General features: G+C 38.5%; 1 protein-coding gene across 1 annotated transcript in view; it reads right to left on the reverse strand.

Moving 5' to 3' along the window:
* Window positions 1-15,018, reverse strand: part of ror1 (receptor tyrosine kinase like orphan receptor 1) — a 231,820-nt gene that overhangs the window by 65,420 nt on the left and 151,382 nt on the right. The window contains exon 2 of the mRNA XM_008109320.3: window positions 6,034-6,114. Within this exon, the coding sequence (XP_008107527.1) occupies window positions 6,034-6,114 (81 nt within the window). The remainder of the gene's footprint in view (window positions 1-6,033; window positions 6,115-15,018) is intronic.

Genomic DNA, 15,018 nt, shown 5'->3' on the forward strand with positions numbered 1-15,018 from the left:
CCCCCGGGCCTGCGCCCGAGGCGGCGGCATCAGGTGCCTCAATAGTGGGGCCGGCCCTGGGTAGAAGTTTTTAAAGTTGCTCCGAGATGCACTGGACCTCACTTGCACTTATGTAGAGATCCAAATGTATACACAAGGAGATTTCTAATCTTTCTCTTTATCCAATTAAAAATTCAAGCTCTGATTACTATTATAAACATTGGAACAAAGGAATGGTTACAGAGACTTCAGATTGTAATTGCTTTCCAACTCTGCTTCCGTTTAGCCACCTGTGTGTCTGTGGTTCAATTTTTCGACAGCCCAATCAGCTATTTAGGGCTTTTGTAACACATGTGCTGGAGCAGTCCACACAGGGAGATCGGAAGGAAATTACGTATTTTCCATGACTGCAGGGATATACTGTCATGTGATGCACATTTTTTGGGCAGAATCAGGTTTCAAGTGCACCTTTTAAACATGTGCTTTTCAGCCGTTAACCCGCCCACACTTAGGTTTTTAGGCATGTGTAGAAGGGCCCCTAATTAAACCCTTAAACCAGTTCAAACAGGTGGGACATCATCCTATGCAAAGATTACCACCTAATGAGAATTATTTTCAGATGTGCATAATTTTCAGTCTTTCAGGAACAGGGATCAGATGCTATGAATAAATTCACTGAGTAGGGAAATATAAATATCTTTATGATCACTAAAATACTGGATAGTCTAAAGGAAAATATTACAATGTCTTCCCTATCTTCTAACTGGAAAAAAACTCTATATCTTTGTAAAAGGGAGATAAATCAACTACAAGGGAAACAATCAACTCCATAGCATCAGTTTGTTGAACAGTCTTTTTCTGCTGAGTTTGAACTAGAAATCGTAGGACCTCAACAAGAAATATTACTACTGTAATTTCATAGTGTGGTGTTGTTAGATCCTATAGGTGAGTAAGTAAGACTCTATAGCAGTGACTTCAAGGATTAGAAGACTTGGGTCTAACAAAAAAAAAGCTGTGAAAGGGAGGGAGACAAGTTTATTAAAACCATTTGAGGCTTTGCAAGAATTTCATGTGAATGTCACTCAAAAAAGTTTTCAATGCCTTTTGAGTATTTGCCAGGAATGCTTACAAAACTCATATGGTTTTTGAGGTGAGAGTTATTTGGACATGTCTGCTAATCAGTAATACTATTATCAAGAAAATAAACTGTGTTGTCTTTAAAGCTGAGAACTCTTGTTGTTCACTTATCCTATGAAGCACAGCCCTGTAATTTCTACCCCATTTGCATGCAAAGTCATAGGCACAGTAATCTTGTTTTGGTGAGGTTACTCTGAAAATCTGTGTGTGTGCTTCTGTTTTGTGATATATATAGTTGGCTATCCACATTTGCGGATTTGACTTTTGCAGATTTGATTATTTGCAGATTTGATTAAAATATGCTTTCTGGAAATGTCTAGATTCTCCAGTGCTACTCTACGGTCAATTTCTCCCAAATATCAATCACAGAGCCATGCTACATGATCTACAGATTTTTAGGGAGAACATATCTCTAGGCATCTCTGGGTCCTACAATATGATCTGATGGAAGCTGACCACAGAGTTATGTTGGTCTCATTTTTAAAAACAGCAAATTTATAATTTGTGGTTTTACACTTTTGTGTGGGTTCTGTTCCCCTAATCCCAGTGAATGTGGAGGGTCGACTGTAATAACAAAAACATAATACTATTAAAAACAATTGTAAGGAAACTAATCAACTGCTTATCACACTGAACTGCAAATGATGTACTTTCTAAATGCTAATTTATATGGACCACCTTTTCACTGGTGTCCATATCTATCAGATGTATTGGGCTGCAGATCCCACAATCCTTAGCCAACACAGCTGAGGCTGATGGAAATTGTAAGTGAATACATTTAAGGCCCTTCTACACAGCACCTATAATGAAGTTACCAGGTTAAAAAGGGGTGGGGGATGGAGGCTACATGATGCTAGCAGTAAATCCGAGCTGATTCACTGCAACAGACAAAAAACATGTGTAAAAAAGGTCCACTTATAACCTGATTCCAGTTGGAAATGTGCATACTTGTATCACTGTATACCCCTGCACTCACAAAAAAACATGTGATTTCCTTCCCTCCCCCCTGTGGAGACTGTTCCAGAGCACTTGCGCTTTAAAAAAAGATCTGATCCCAGGATATGGGACTCTGACTCTTGACAATATGATCTAAAATAATCTGCTTTGAACTAGATTACATAATCTACACATTCAGATAATTTTGGATAAGCAGATAATATGGGATCAGATCCTGGGATATAGGGCAGTGTAGATCAAGCCTTAGTTCAATGTTGGGGTCCTGACATTTTTAATCACATAGTGTCTGATTTAGATTGTTGTGCAGTTGTGCAGTGTTTACAATTGACTCTGCAGAAAATGCTTCAGCTAAACTTCATAAAAAGAAAAATCAGCCTGTTTAGCAAACCTTGCAAATGCTGATTTGTTATCAGTAAATGTTAGATTTGTATGCCTATTTTTTATGCTGATATACCCGGGTCATGTAAAACTTTCATGGGCCGAAAGAGGTTGCGGGTAGAAAAGTTTAAGAAGGCTCAATCTAGATCTTGTTTGATTTTAATTCCCATCAGCCATAGCCAACCTGGCTAATAAGTTATAAAGGTCCGTGAAACATGCAGCCTAAAATACCTGATACATTGCCCATGTTGTTCTACAATAGATCTGGGCCAGTGATCTATCGTCAATACGTATTACGACTTCTTACCAATCTCCTGAACCGTACAACTTTTTAAAATTGGAATATTGGCGGAATCAAGCTTTTCTCTCAATTAACTTAAAACGTCTTTGAAGGCTTATAATAGCAAAATAAACTAAACAAGCTTCTGTTAAAAAGGACAAGAAAAAATGAGAATACAGTGAAATGAAACAATGCAAAAAGACTTTTTATAAGCGATTAAAAAAAACTAATGCAATATTTGTTTCTTTTACAAGTTTTGGTGAGAAACCACCACCTCTCTGCCCCATCAATTGCTGCTTTCAACAGGTCTTCACGGGTGGTTGCGTCTCTTTTAAATTTCATTTCCTGTTAGAAAGGATAAACAGGCACTGTTTAATGCTGCCAATTTGGTTTATTTAATAAAAAACTGAAAGTTAAATGAGTCTCTGTCGGTAGACAGTCACTGGAGAAGTACTTGTGGGAGAGCGGGTAGATAAATAGTAAAAAACAAATCCATTCAGGTTTATGATATTTTAATAAGAACATGGAAAATATATCTAATGCAAGACTCAAGAATGTGCATGCGAGGGGGGGGGGCAATTTCTGAAAAGTGGCAGGAACTGTGAAGGCCACTGAATAGGGGCATCTGCTTAATTGGGAGAGCTGGCTCGGAAACAACTTCACATGAGGCATTTAACAAGCTTAAAATACTGTTTATATGGATACTTCTGAGACCGCATGCTAGCTCTTGGGGGAAACAGGTGGAAGTTGATTTCTTTGAGCTGTATGTTTTTATGATTTACATATTTCTCAAAGTGTTTTTGCAAACACCTGAAAGATATGTATTTGTGTATTGTATTTGTAATGTGGCATTGAATTTTGCCATATCTGTAAACTGCTCTGAGTCCCCTTCAGGGGTAAGAAATGCAGGGTAGAAATATATATGTGGCTATGCCTTATGACTTTGGCATTGCACATGTCTTCTAGTACTGAAAAGGTCAACAAAGTACTGAAAGCCCCATCTTGTTTTTGTGCACCCTTAAATCGTTTCAGACTTACAACAACCCTGAACCAATCCTCTAGTTTTCTTGGCAACATTTATTGGGAAAAGGTTGATATGTGATGTTTGAACGTTGGACGAGATCTCCAGGAAATCAAGTTGCAAATCCCTACTTGGCCCTGTAAACCACAGGGTGACTTTGGGCAAGTCATGCTTTCTCAGCCCAAGATGGCAATGACAAAAGCCCTCTAAGTAAATGCTTCCAAGAAAACTCCATGATAGGGTTGCCATAAGTCGGAATTAACTTGAAAGCATACAATGTTCTCTTTGATCCCAAACAGAGACCATACTGGGTTTGACAGCCATGCCATCTTCCCAGATTCACATCTTCCAATTCTAAATAAATCTTTATACTGACCATAAAGTCATGCCTTCAAACAACTCAGAACACAGATATGCTATGAATTTGATTTTGGAAAGTAAGCAAGGTTAGTATTGGATAATACTTGGGATAAGAGGTAAAAATCCTGCTTGAAATCCTAGTGAGACTCTGCCATGCTGACTTATAAGGGAAGGGAGCTTCCAGTATTTTCTTCCTATACAAAGTGGGGAAAGTGAGAAGACCCACAGTTCAAATAACGTTTATTGATCTGATTGACAAGTAGTAGAAGTAGTAGTAGTAGTAATAATAACAGTTTTATTTATATCCTGCTCCCTCTCCCTGCAGGGACTCGGAGCAGCTCACAACAGTATAAAATTACAGAATACATAATAAAACATGTGAAGTAAATAATTACTGGAAATGGAGGGATATTGGAATGCTTAATATAGACCATGCCAGATTACACACTGCTGAATTAGACTGAGTATTCTTCTACAGCAGTGGTTCTCAACCTGTGGGTCCCCAGGTGTTTTGGCCTACAACCCCCAGAAATCCCAGCCAGTTTACCAGCTGTCAGGATTTCTGGGAGTTGAAGGCCAAAACATCTGGGGACCCACAGGTTGAGAATCACTGTTCGACAGAAAACAGCGTGTTTGTTTGGGGTGGATAGGTGAGCAATTCAGACTGACAAAAAAAATCCTTCATCCCAACCCTAATTCATCTTCCACCCAACTGTACTTTAGCACCTTAACACCAGCTGCAAGTCTTCCATATAAAGTTTACTGTAATTCTGCCTAATGTTGCTCCCATGCTCTCCCCCTCAGAGCCAAGAAAACTGAAGTTCAGGTAAATCATTCCAGCACTGTAGGTACAAGAATCATTCTAGCAAGTGCATATAATCCATCACATATTTGCTGTTCTTTGATAGGTATCTCATGATTTCTCTAACTTGTCTCAAAAAGCCTCAAAACCAGGAGGTGTGTTGGAGCATAAATATACCCAATTGGTTTATTTTGGCTCAATGTTGCCTTAGAGAGGGGAGGGAGAGAAAGAGAGGTGTGGGGGGGGGGGGGGGAAAGGGGGGACAATAGTACCCAATGAAATGAACCTTCTAGCACATTCTGGTACTAGAAAATGCCCTTTTTCCAAACTATTTTCCCCCTACTTTCGCATATTAGTACTGTTAGTTGGAAATTGTTAAATTTTACAATCAAAATGTGCTCATCAAAAATAAGATTTTGATGAGTAAACAGTGAAGTAACAAGAAGGAAAATCTTGCTCCAGAGAATCTATATTCTAATGAAGTCATTATAATAAATGATATACCATCAGTGAGACTGAGGAACATTAAAAAATAACCACCTAAAATTCCAGTCATTTCAAAGGGGAGATTTGATGTGGACAACTAACTGCAACGGCTAGAACTGCATGCACAAAAATTGCCTTCCATGATGCATGTGAGGTTTCAGAGCAACACAGCGACATCTTTGTGTCTGTATGAGAGTGAGAGAGTGAAAATATTCAGAGTCCTATATGACTGCTGTCACAGATGTTAAAGCATTTTTCATTCCTCTTCCTGACCAAAAACCGTTGGCCTCCAAATTTCATAGCAAAATGTTCAGGCATAGCAACTCAGGCTGAAGTGTGTGAATATTGAATCCAGATTCCAAGAGCCACAAGATGAAATGTCAAGTAGGTCATAAACTGCTATAATTCACATCTTGACATAAAAAAATATCATGTGGAACGTGTTACCTGAAGTAAAAAGGGGAGTCCCCACATTCTTCAAAAATTCACAGACTGAATATCAAATGGTTGCCTTTGGAAGGCTTAACTCTCCCTCTACAGACTTCACAATAGATTTGATGATGACCAATTACAAAAGAAAGAAGTCCTAGTTTTGGCTTTTAAAAATCCAGTACGGTACATTTCTTCATTTACCTTTGTCTAGGTCACTTGACATGTTCCATGACGGGGTTGGTATTAAATTAGCAGCGGCAGCAACAGCAGATGTATTTGTTCCTAAATGGATAAGAGAAGGGATGGGGGAGAGAAATAAAGAGTTAATACACAAGCAGCCTATAGATCAGGTAATATGAGATTACAATGGTATTTCTAACTAGATGTGAGTGATGATGTTTTAGAAAATGCTAGTTATTAAGATCTTCAGAGCAACTCTGTATTATCAACACTCAAAAGCTGTGTCAGGAGAATGTCTTGGGGATGTGCGTCAGACTTAGAATCATAGAATAGTAGAGTTGGATAAGACCTCATGGGCCATCCAGTCCAACCCCCTGCCAAGAAGCAGGAAATCGCATTCAAAGCACCCACATGGTTGTCCATGGTTTGCAAAAAAAAAAACTGGGAGAAAGAGGAGAGACCAAGAAACAATGCCTCTTGGTGGTGGTGGTGGGGTAGAGGGGGAGGTCTTTCCTTGTCTCCTTCTGCCTTTGGATTTTGCAGCACCATGTCCAATGAAATTGTCAAAAGCTTGCATACTGTTTGTTGACTTTTTGGAATGGAATAACAAAACCATTACTCTTAAAATAGCATTTAGTTTAGTTTTGTTTTTTGTTTTTAGAATGGTCCCCTTTGTATTCTATAATGTTTGCAACTACTAGGAATATTCTTAACCATAAGGCTGTTCTGTTAAAAAGGAGTGAGTTATGATGATTATGACATTTTATATTAATGAAAGGTAAAAGAACACCAACACCACAATATTTCAGGATACTAATCAAATAATTTCACAGTTTGGGGGGGGGGAGACAAGAAAAAATTATAGTGTCATCATCTCACCCTAACAGGGCATGCATTGCAGAAATAAACATATTATATTACATCTTTCTCCCCAAAGTGACACAAAGCAGCTTACAGTACAAAATGATGACCCCTCCCTCTGTCAATATCTGTAAGGAATATGCTCCTGATCCTAACTTTATCCCTAAGGATGTGAGCCCACAATGTTCTTTCTTCTTTCATCTACTGCTATTGCCAGGGTGTTTTGTACAATGCAGGTTTGGGGGTGGGGGAGAGATTAGAATTTTGTTTTTTAAAGCTGGGATACATTAGATTTTAATAAGATCTTCATACTCTGGGACTGATTTTTTTTAAAAAAGGGTTTTAAAAAGTTTTTTTAAGGAACACAGTCTGGGGATTGCTGCTCTGTGGAATGTTTCCACAAGTTACCACAGAGGTACCCTGGACAACCTAGAAATATGTCATAGTAACACTTGAGAGACCTAGAAAATTCCCGAGGACTTAGTGTAATTTAAGACGAATTGCTAAAACAAAGTATGGCAGAAAAGTTTTAAAAGCATTATTCATAACCAAGTAATCCAGCAACATCATTACTTTGGAAACATTAAACAATTAAAATACACAGAACACATACTGCATTAAAAAAAACCCCACATCCATTGCACATTCCTTTATCTCAACCAGTTAAAGACTGATGATCTATTTAAATAGGACAATCAGTACTGTTCCATTATCCGGGCGGAGGTCAAAAGGGGGAGCTAGACAAAGAAGGATAGTCCATTTTATGGGGAGGAGGGGTGTTTGAAGGATTAAAAGCATTTCCCCGTGTTCCTGTTATTCCCCCATCCATGTCACTGTCATCAAAACAACCCTTGTTTTGAAATGGGAAGTGGGGTGGGAGAATAACCAGCAAAAATGGGGAAAATGGTTTTTCTCCTTCAACTCCCCCCCCCCCCCGATATAATTGACTATCCACCATACCTGCTTTGAACAGGATGAGTCTGCATTGCCATATAAGCAGATAATCTGGATTTATATCGCAATGTAGAAGGGGTCTCAGCTGTAACAAGAGGGCCCTTCCAGACAGGCCCCAAAATGCGGGGCCTGTCATGCTTTAACCAGAGGCATCCAAACGCAGCCAGAGGTAAAAGCAAACTAATTCGGAAAAACCATAGTTATTCCGAATTAAATATTAGACCTGGGCCTTCCTGAAAGGCCTGGTCTAATGGGGTATTGGATGAGTTCCCACAGACACCTCACACCTTTTAGGCTCCTGGAGCCCAAAGGTGCAAGATGGCATCCAACCCTCCCCCAAGCCCCCCAAAACCACAGTTAAAAGTTTAAAAACTTAGTGGGACCCACCATTAAGCTGCTCATGCATAGACATGACACACCAGGAGAGCAGGAGAAGGGGAGACAGGAGCAAAATCGCTCCTTCCCATCTCCTGGTGCATCATTTCTACACACCAGGAGGACTCACGGAGCAGCTTAATGTCGGCCTGGTAAGTTTAAAAAAACTTTTAAGGGTTGTTTTCGGGGGTTTTGGAGTGGTCTGGGTTTTGGGTATATGTGTGGGGGGACTTAAACATGCGCTGAAGCAGGTTTTTAAAACCCACACCAAAGCAGGCTTTTAAAACATGTGCAGAAGCGGGTTTTTAAAATCCCTTCGGCACGTGTTTAAGTTAGGTCTGGAAGTGCCCTGACTTGCATTACACAGGTTTCAGGCTGTTGCATCATGTACTAGTACATTATTAATAGAACATAAACATGTTTTAAAGAAAAACACTTCTATGTCATATTGTTTGTACAGCTTTTTTTCAATCAAGCCAAGTAAAATATTTTGCATGGGCTAGAAGAATTAGCCAGATAACACTATGCAGATATAGTAAATGTTCTTTATTTTATTTCTATTTTTAAATGCAAGGTTTTAACTGAGTCATAAGTTGGCATAAAGTCTGTACATAAATGTACATTAACAGCACTTCCTTCTCCCCCCAACTGTCTCTCTTTCTCTCACACAAATATAGAAACACACAATTTTTCTCTCGAGTTCACCTGGTCAAAGGTCTGGTGAGTGTTTCCAGTATAAACACAGAAGTCAAAAACTACCACAAATTAGAAGGCATTAGAAGACATGTGTTTCATGGACTCTGAATCATGAACATAAGAAAGAACTTTAAAGGGATGCTTGTTTATTCCATTTTAGCTCAACTCCTTTTCGTATTCCCATTTGCAGCAAACCTTGATTTATTGCACTTGTCATTCATTAACTCTTTGCATGTAGTGCTTCCAACTTGACATATTTTTATACTAATGTCTAATAATGAAAATCGCCTCATTAAATTTGAGGTCGGGCAGATTAGTATTCTAGGTCAGTCAAGAGGGCTACAGGTTGGCAAACCCCGATTTTCAGCTTCATATATACATTGTATTTACAGTATGCTGAAGAAATGAATTATTTCAATATGTTTATTTACTTTGCTTTTTGGTGCTTTACATTAACAACATTAGCATCTCCATGTATTTGCACATGTATTAACATCTTATTGGAGATGCTGCACCATATGGGATACTGTAACATTTTAATTATTTTTGTATTTTGAACTATTATATACAGCCGGTCCTCCGTATCCACAGATTCTGCATCTATGGAATCACTATCAATGGTTAGAAAACATTTTTTTAATACATCCAAAAAGCAAATGGGACCTGAACATTAAAGGATTGTGGTATCCATGGGGCTCCTGGAATCAAACTCCAGTGGATACCAAAGGCCCAGTGCATTAAACCAAAGATGTTCTCTCTCTCTCTCTCTCTCTCTCTTAATTAGAAGTGAAAGCAACATATTTAATCCTGATGACATTGCTGTATCAAACTGTGCATTACATTGGCTTTCTTAGACAAAAGTCTAGTTCTCCTGTAGTGACAGTGATTGTCACTACAGTGACAACTCAGTTGGAGCCTTAACATTAATCAAAACAAAAGTGGTGCCCTTTCATCACCCAGCACTAGATAAGCCACTCAAATGAGTCATCTCTCTGAGACTATAAAGAAGATTATTCCTCTGGAGAGGCAAATGAAAGGGGTTTATTGATCTTTGTTTTGAGACCTTGGTGTCTTTGTTTTATGGAGAAGCTAAGACAGAGCTGCAGTTCATCAAAAAAAAAAAAAGAACAGAAAAAGAAAGAAAGAAATCAAGAGCCTTGAATGAGATAAGTATGTTTGAGAGGGAGAAGAAAAAAGGGGAAATTCTTCTATCATTAAATAGAGCACCCTTACCCCCACCCAATCCTCTAGTTTTTCCTTCTTTTTCTCTCAATGTATCAAAAATAATAATTATTGAATTATTTTTAAAATATGAGAAAGGCGTGGGGCGACTGTCATGGGTCCTTTGAAAGTTTCCAGATCATATGTGAAAACTAAGGACATGTGAAATCTAAATCTCTCTTAACATAGTACTCAACTTCCTGGTTGTGATTGTTCATGGATGATGACAGATGGAAATCCTAAAATCTGCTTTAGGTAAAGGTAAAAGTTTTCCCTTGACATCAAGTCTAATCATATCCAACTCTGGCGGTTGGTGCTCATCTCCATTTCTAAGTCAAAGAGTCGGCGTTGTCTGTAGATACCTCCAAGTTCACGTGGCTGGCATGACTGCATGGAGCACCGTTATCTTCCCGCCGGAGTGGTACCTATTGATTTACTCACATTGCATGTTTTCGAACTGCTAGGTTGTCGGAAGCTAGCCCTGACAGCAGCTCACCCTGCTCCCCAGATTTGAACCGCCGACCTTTTGGTCAGCAAGTTCAGCAGCTCAGCAGTTTAATCTGCTGCGCCACCAGAGGCTCCAAAATCTGCCTTACATTCATGTAAATCAATATCACAAAGCAATGATAGTGAACACAATCACATCCAATTATGTATTCAATTAATGTACAAAGCATGTCCACTGGGATGCTCACCATACAGCATTTTATAATGTCTTCTCCCTCCAACTCAAAAATCTAGATAAATATGATACAATTTAAACATTAATTTCAATGTAGGTGAAGGTAGACAAGGTTCCTTACATTCTTGAAGAAGTAGGTTAACAAGCTATAACAACCTAAATGTCCTAAAATAGCCACTTCAATGAGAATATGACTATTGTGGTAACTTGTCCAAATTCTAATGAAAGAGAATCAGTATTTGGATTTTTTTTGCCTAAAACAAAAACTAATCTATCTTTAATCACATCAGGGTTTTCGCCATCTATGATGAATACCCACAATAAGGTTATATTTTGCTTAGGCTTTTGTTTCAGACTGGATTTTTTAACCCAAGAAAGAGAACACACACAGAGCAGTGAGGCTTTCAAAGCATACAAGCCACTTCAAAATGGGAATAAACTTCGGGATGTGTTGACTGGATAAACTCTGTCAGTCACTCATTCTTGAAAGTCGGTGAGAGAATGAAGAGGAACTTGGCAAAACAGTATTGCTTTTAAAAATTCACTGCCATTTCCTTAATCCGCACCAGGTGTGAAGATATTAAAAACGGTCAGATGGGATATTAGCAAGCTAGTCATAGACTACAAGTGGTATATATTTGTGCAATATTAATGCTTGTCTCATGTGTCCCACAGCTATGGCTTCCACCTCTCTTTGACGGGGTGAAGTGTGGGAATAATCATTCCTTCAAAAGAGTGCAGGTTTTAGAGCCAGTTTTTTCACACTTCAGCTTAAATTCAATTCTAGTTATGAGTTTTAAAGGAATTGCAGACAGACAAGATATATATAAAAGCCAGTAGACTGCCTCTTCTGAAATACCTCCAATATTCAATTGTAATCATCACTGTTGTTATGTGCTGTCTAGTAAACTTTGACTTATGGAGATCCTAAAATAAATCTATCAGGGGTTTTCTTGGCAGCATTTGTTCAGTGGGGAATTTGCCTTCTCCTCCCCCTGTGATTTGGACAAGGTCATGAAGATTTCCATGGCTGAAAGAGAATTTTTATAAAATGATGTATCAGTGGTATATGACTCCTGAAAAGCTTTCTAAGATGTCTAAGAAATTTTTGAGCACTTGCTGGAATTGTAAACAGCAGGTGGGGTCTTTCTACCATATGTGGTGAACATGTAAACAAGCCAAGAAATACTTGATTCAAAGATCCAGAAAGTTTTGGGGGGGGAATGCCCAAGTTAAAATCCAAGACTTTTTTACTTGGTCTAACTGATATATTTTTTATGTTAGGGGTGACTTGAGAAACTGCAGGTTGCTTCTGGTGTGAGAGAATTGGCCGTCTGCAAGGACGTTGCCCAGGGGACGCCTGGATGTTCTGATGTTTTACTATCCTTCTGGGAGGCTTCTCTCGTGTCTCCCCATGGGGAGCTGGGAGATCGTCTACTTTTTCTTTTCTTCTTTCTTTTTCTTTTCTTTTTTCTTGGTACTTTTTGTCTTTTTATTCTATATTTCTTTTCTTGATTTGTTTTTTTAACTTTTAATGTAACTTTTAACACTTTAAAAATAAAGGTAAAAGAAAAACAAAAAAAAAGATTTCCATGATTGGGTAGATTTTGGAACCCTGGTCTCTAGAGCTGCAGTCTAATATTCAAACCACTACAATACAATACAATGAATCTTATCATTAGGTAAATGCAAAAGAAAAAGATTGCAGCGGACAATGGTGAAAGCAGGCAGGCAGCTTAATTCTTCTCTCTTTACTGTTCTGGCTATTGGTGACTAATACTATTATTGCTGACTGCCTTTCCTACCAAATGGCTCATATGGAAATTACCCTTTCACAATATTCTCTCAAGTACATAGACTGTATCCAGAACATATACAGAATGCATATACCGGTATATTCTGTGTCCATATACAGAAGCTTATTGTTGTGAATGGTTAATCTTTGTAGAACAACGTTGGGGAAAGCATGACCCATGGGCCACATACAGCCTCAAAACTCTTTTTGGTGATCCTTGGTTTTCCTAACAAACACCCATAAGTTCTAAGAGCCCAAGGGTTTTTTTTTTAAAGGTTAATTTTTCGGTCCAAAATTTCCTGAAGGGGTCAAAATTATCTCACAATAAAAAGAGCTTCTCTCTCTGATACTCCCACATACTCTAAAAAGGTTGCAAATCAAACAAAAAAAATGACATCACATTGCTTCTAGTTTTAGTCTAGCAGTGAGATTTGACTCGTAAGGCTGCAAGTAGGGAAAAATGATCCTCACTTCCAGAATAATTGCCACCCTTGATGCAGAATATGAAAGTTACTGGACAGAATGCAGGCTATCAGCTGTTAAATTGATTTAAAATAAAATACTAATGATATAAAATATTCATAAACTGAACAGAAAATGTACTCTTGGCAATACAGGCTTCAAGTTGAATCCTAATTCTTGGTGACCATCTCACTGGGATTTCTTGGCAAGATTTCTTCAAAGGAATTTTGCAATTGTAAATCTGAGAAAATTTTGTGCAAGATTGTGTCCCTTGCTCAAGTAGGTTTCCATAATGGAGCAGTGATCCAAACTCTGGTCTTTCAGAGGAAAGAATTGGCAAAAGCACCTCTGAAAATCCTTTGCTCAAGAAAACCCTGTGAAATGAATGGGGTCTCCATAAGTTGACAGGCAACTCGAAGGCACACACATTTTTTTTAGCATAAAGTACAAACTTGTGTCATTTCAGTCTTTTAGGAATGTGCTACCTAAAATAGCAAGACTTCCTCCTTGTGCTGCCTGAGGCAAGGGACTACTCATCTTGAATTTCTAAAACAAGAGAAGGGCTTAAAAGTGGAAGTGTTGTTTCAAAGATATTTGCAATGGGATTTGAGACTTATTCTCTGTTACTGCTCAGAAGAAAGAATGTTAAAGTCTCATATGCCACAAGAGATGACAACTAAATATTTTAAACACACAAACATAGCTTGGTGAATATAGCAAATAATTAGTTTCAAATAAGCATGTATACTAAAAAAAACATCAGTAATTCAAAAGCTCAAACATGATAGCCAGCACTGGGGAAGAAAACATGATAGCCAGCACTGGGAAAGAAGACTCAAATGACTGGAGTCTCCCTTCTTTTAGCTTTTCCCCCATTTAAGTCCTCTGTGCTCTTCACCATTTTTGCTCTGGAAGGTTTGACAGTGCTTTGAAGAAAATTGGGCATGGAGATGCAGAACTATCCCTGTGACAGATGTTAGTCCATTGACAGAGGGGCAATACAGAATATAGCCCAAACATTTGGTTTTCCTCAGTGCATTAATTATTTCATTTACATTTAACTGTTTCTAATAGAGTCGATGTGAAGACAGACCCAGTCATATAGCAACAGGGAAAAGTGCTCCTAAAAAATAAGGATGTGCAGATTATATATCTGGGCTTTTTCCTTATGCTCCCAAACATGATGGTACATCTACAACTCTTGTTTGAGATTCCCATCCTGCAATTGATGAAACCAGCCTTTCCCAACCTGATACGTTCCAGATGTTCTGAACTATGACCCCCAGCTAGTTGGTGGTGGGAGACATTGGCAAGAACATCTGGATAGCAGCAATTTCACACATTCTGCAGGAACTGGAAACAGCCGGGAAATGAGAACCAACTGGACCAAGCTTCAAATTGGCTGAAAGTCTGATTTGTAACTAAGTTCAACTGGCCATAGGTTTGAGACATGTTTTCCAGTTAACAGGAATGGGTCTTGGCTGAAATGTCAGTGAAATAAATGATTAAACTCTAGTACAGTCCTATTCATTAGTACATGTATAAGGAAAAATAAATAAAAGAGTACTTAAAGGTTAGAGAGTATGAATTATAGGGTCAATCCCTGGTCGGACTGTTTCACTGTAAATACTCACAGGCCTCAATCTAAGCAATCTAGATTCAGAGAATCCAACTAGCCTTTGGTAATCCAGACTATATTTGACTTCAGGCCTCAGATGTCTCAAACAACATGGACAATGTTCAGGGATTCTACAAACTTAGATTTAAAATATCTAGAGGGCCAAAAGCTGTGAACTACAGTTAAAAGAGAGAACGCTTTGATTTTTGTCTCTCTATGGATAATATCCCTACCAAGAAACTGTAGCACTGAAAATAGTTGTTGGAAGCTATAAACTACAGCTGCTGAGTACACGAAACAACTTTTTCTCCACAATGGTGCTGTGGTTCTAGAACCATTTTA

This window comes from Anolis carolinensis, chromosome 4, assembly GCF_035594765.1.
Source record: "Anolis carolinensis isolate JA03-04 chromosome 4, rAnoCar3.1.pri, whole genome shotgun sequence".
NCBI classification, from domain to species: Eukaryota; Metazoa; Chordata; class Lepidosauria; order Squamata; family Dactyloidae; genus Anolis; species Anolis carolinensis.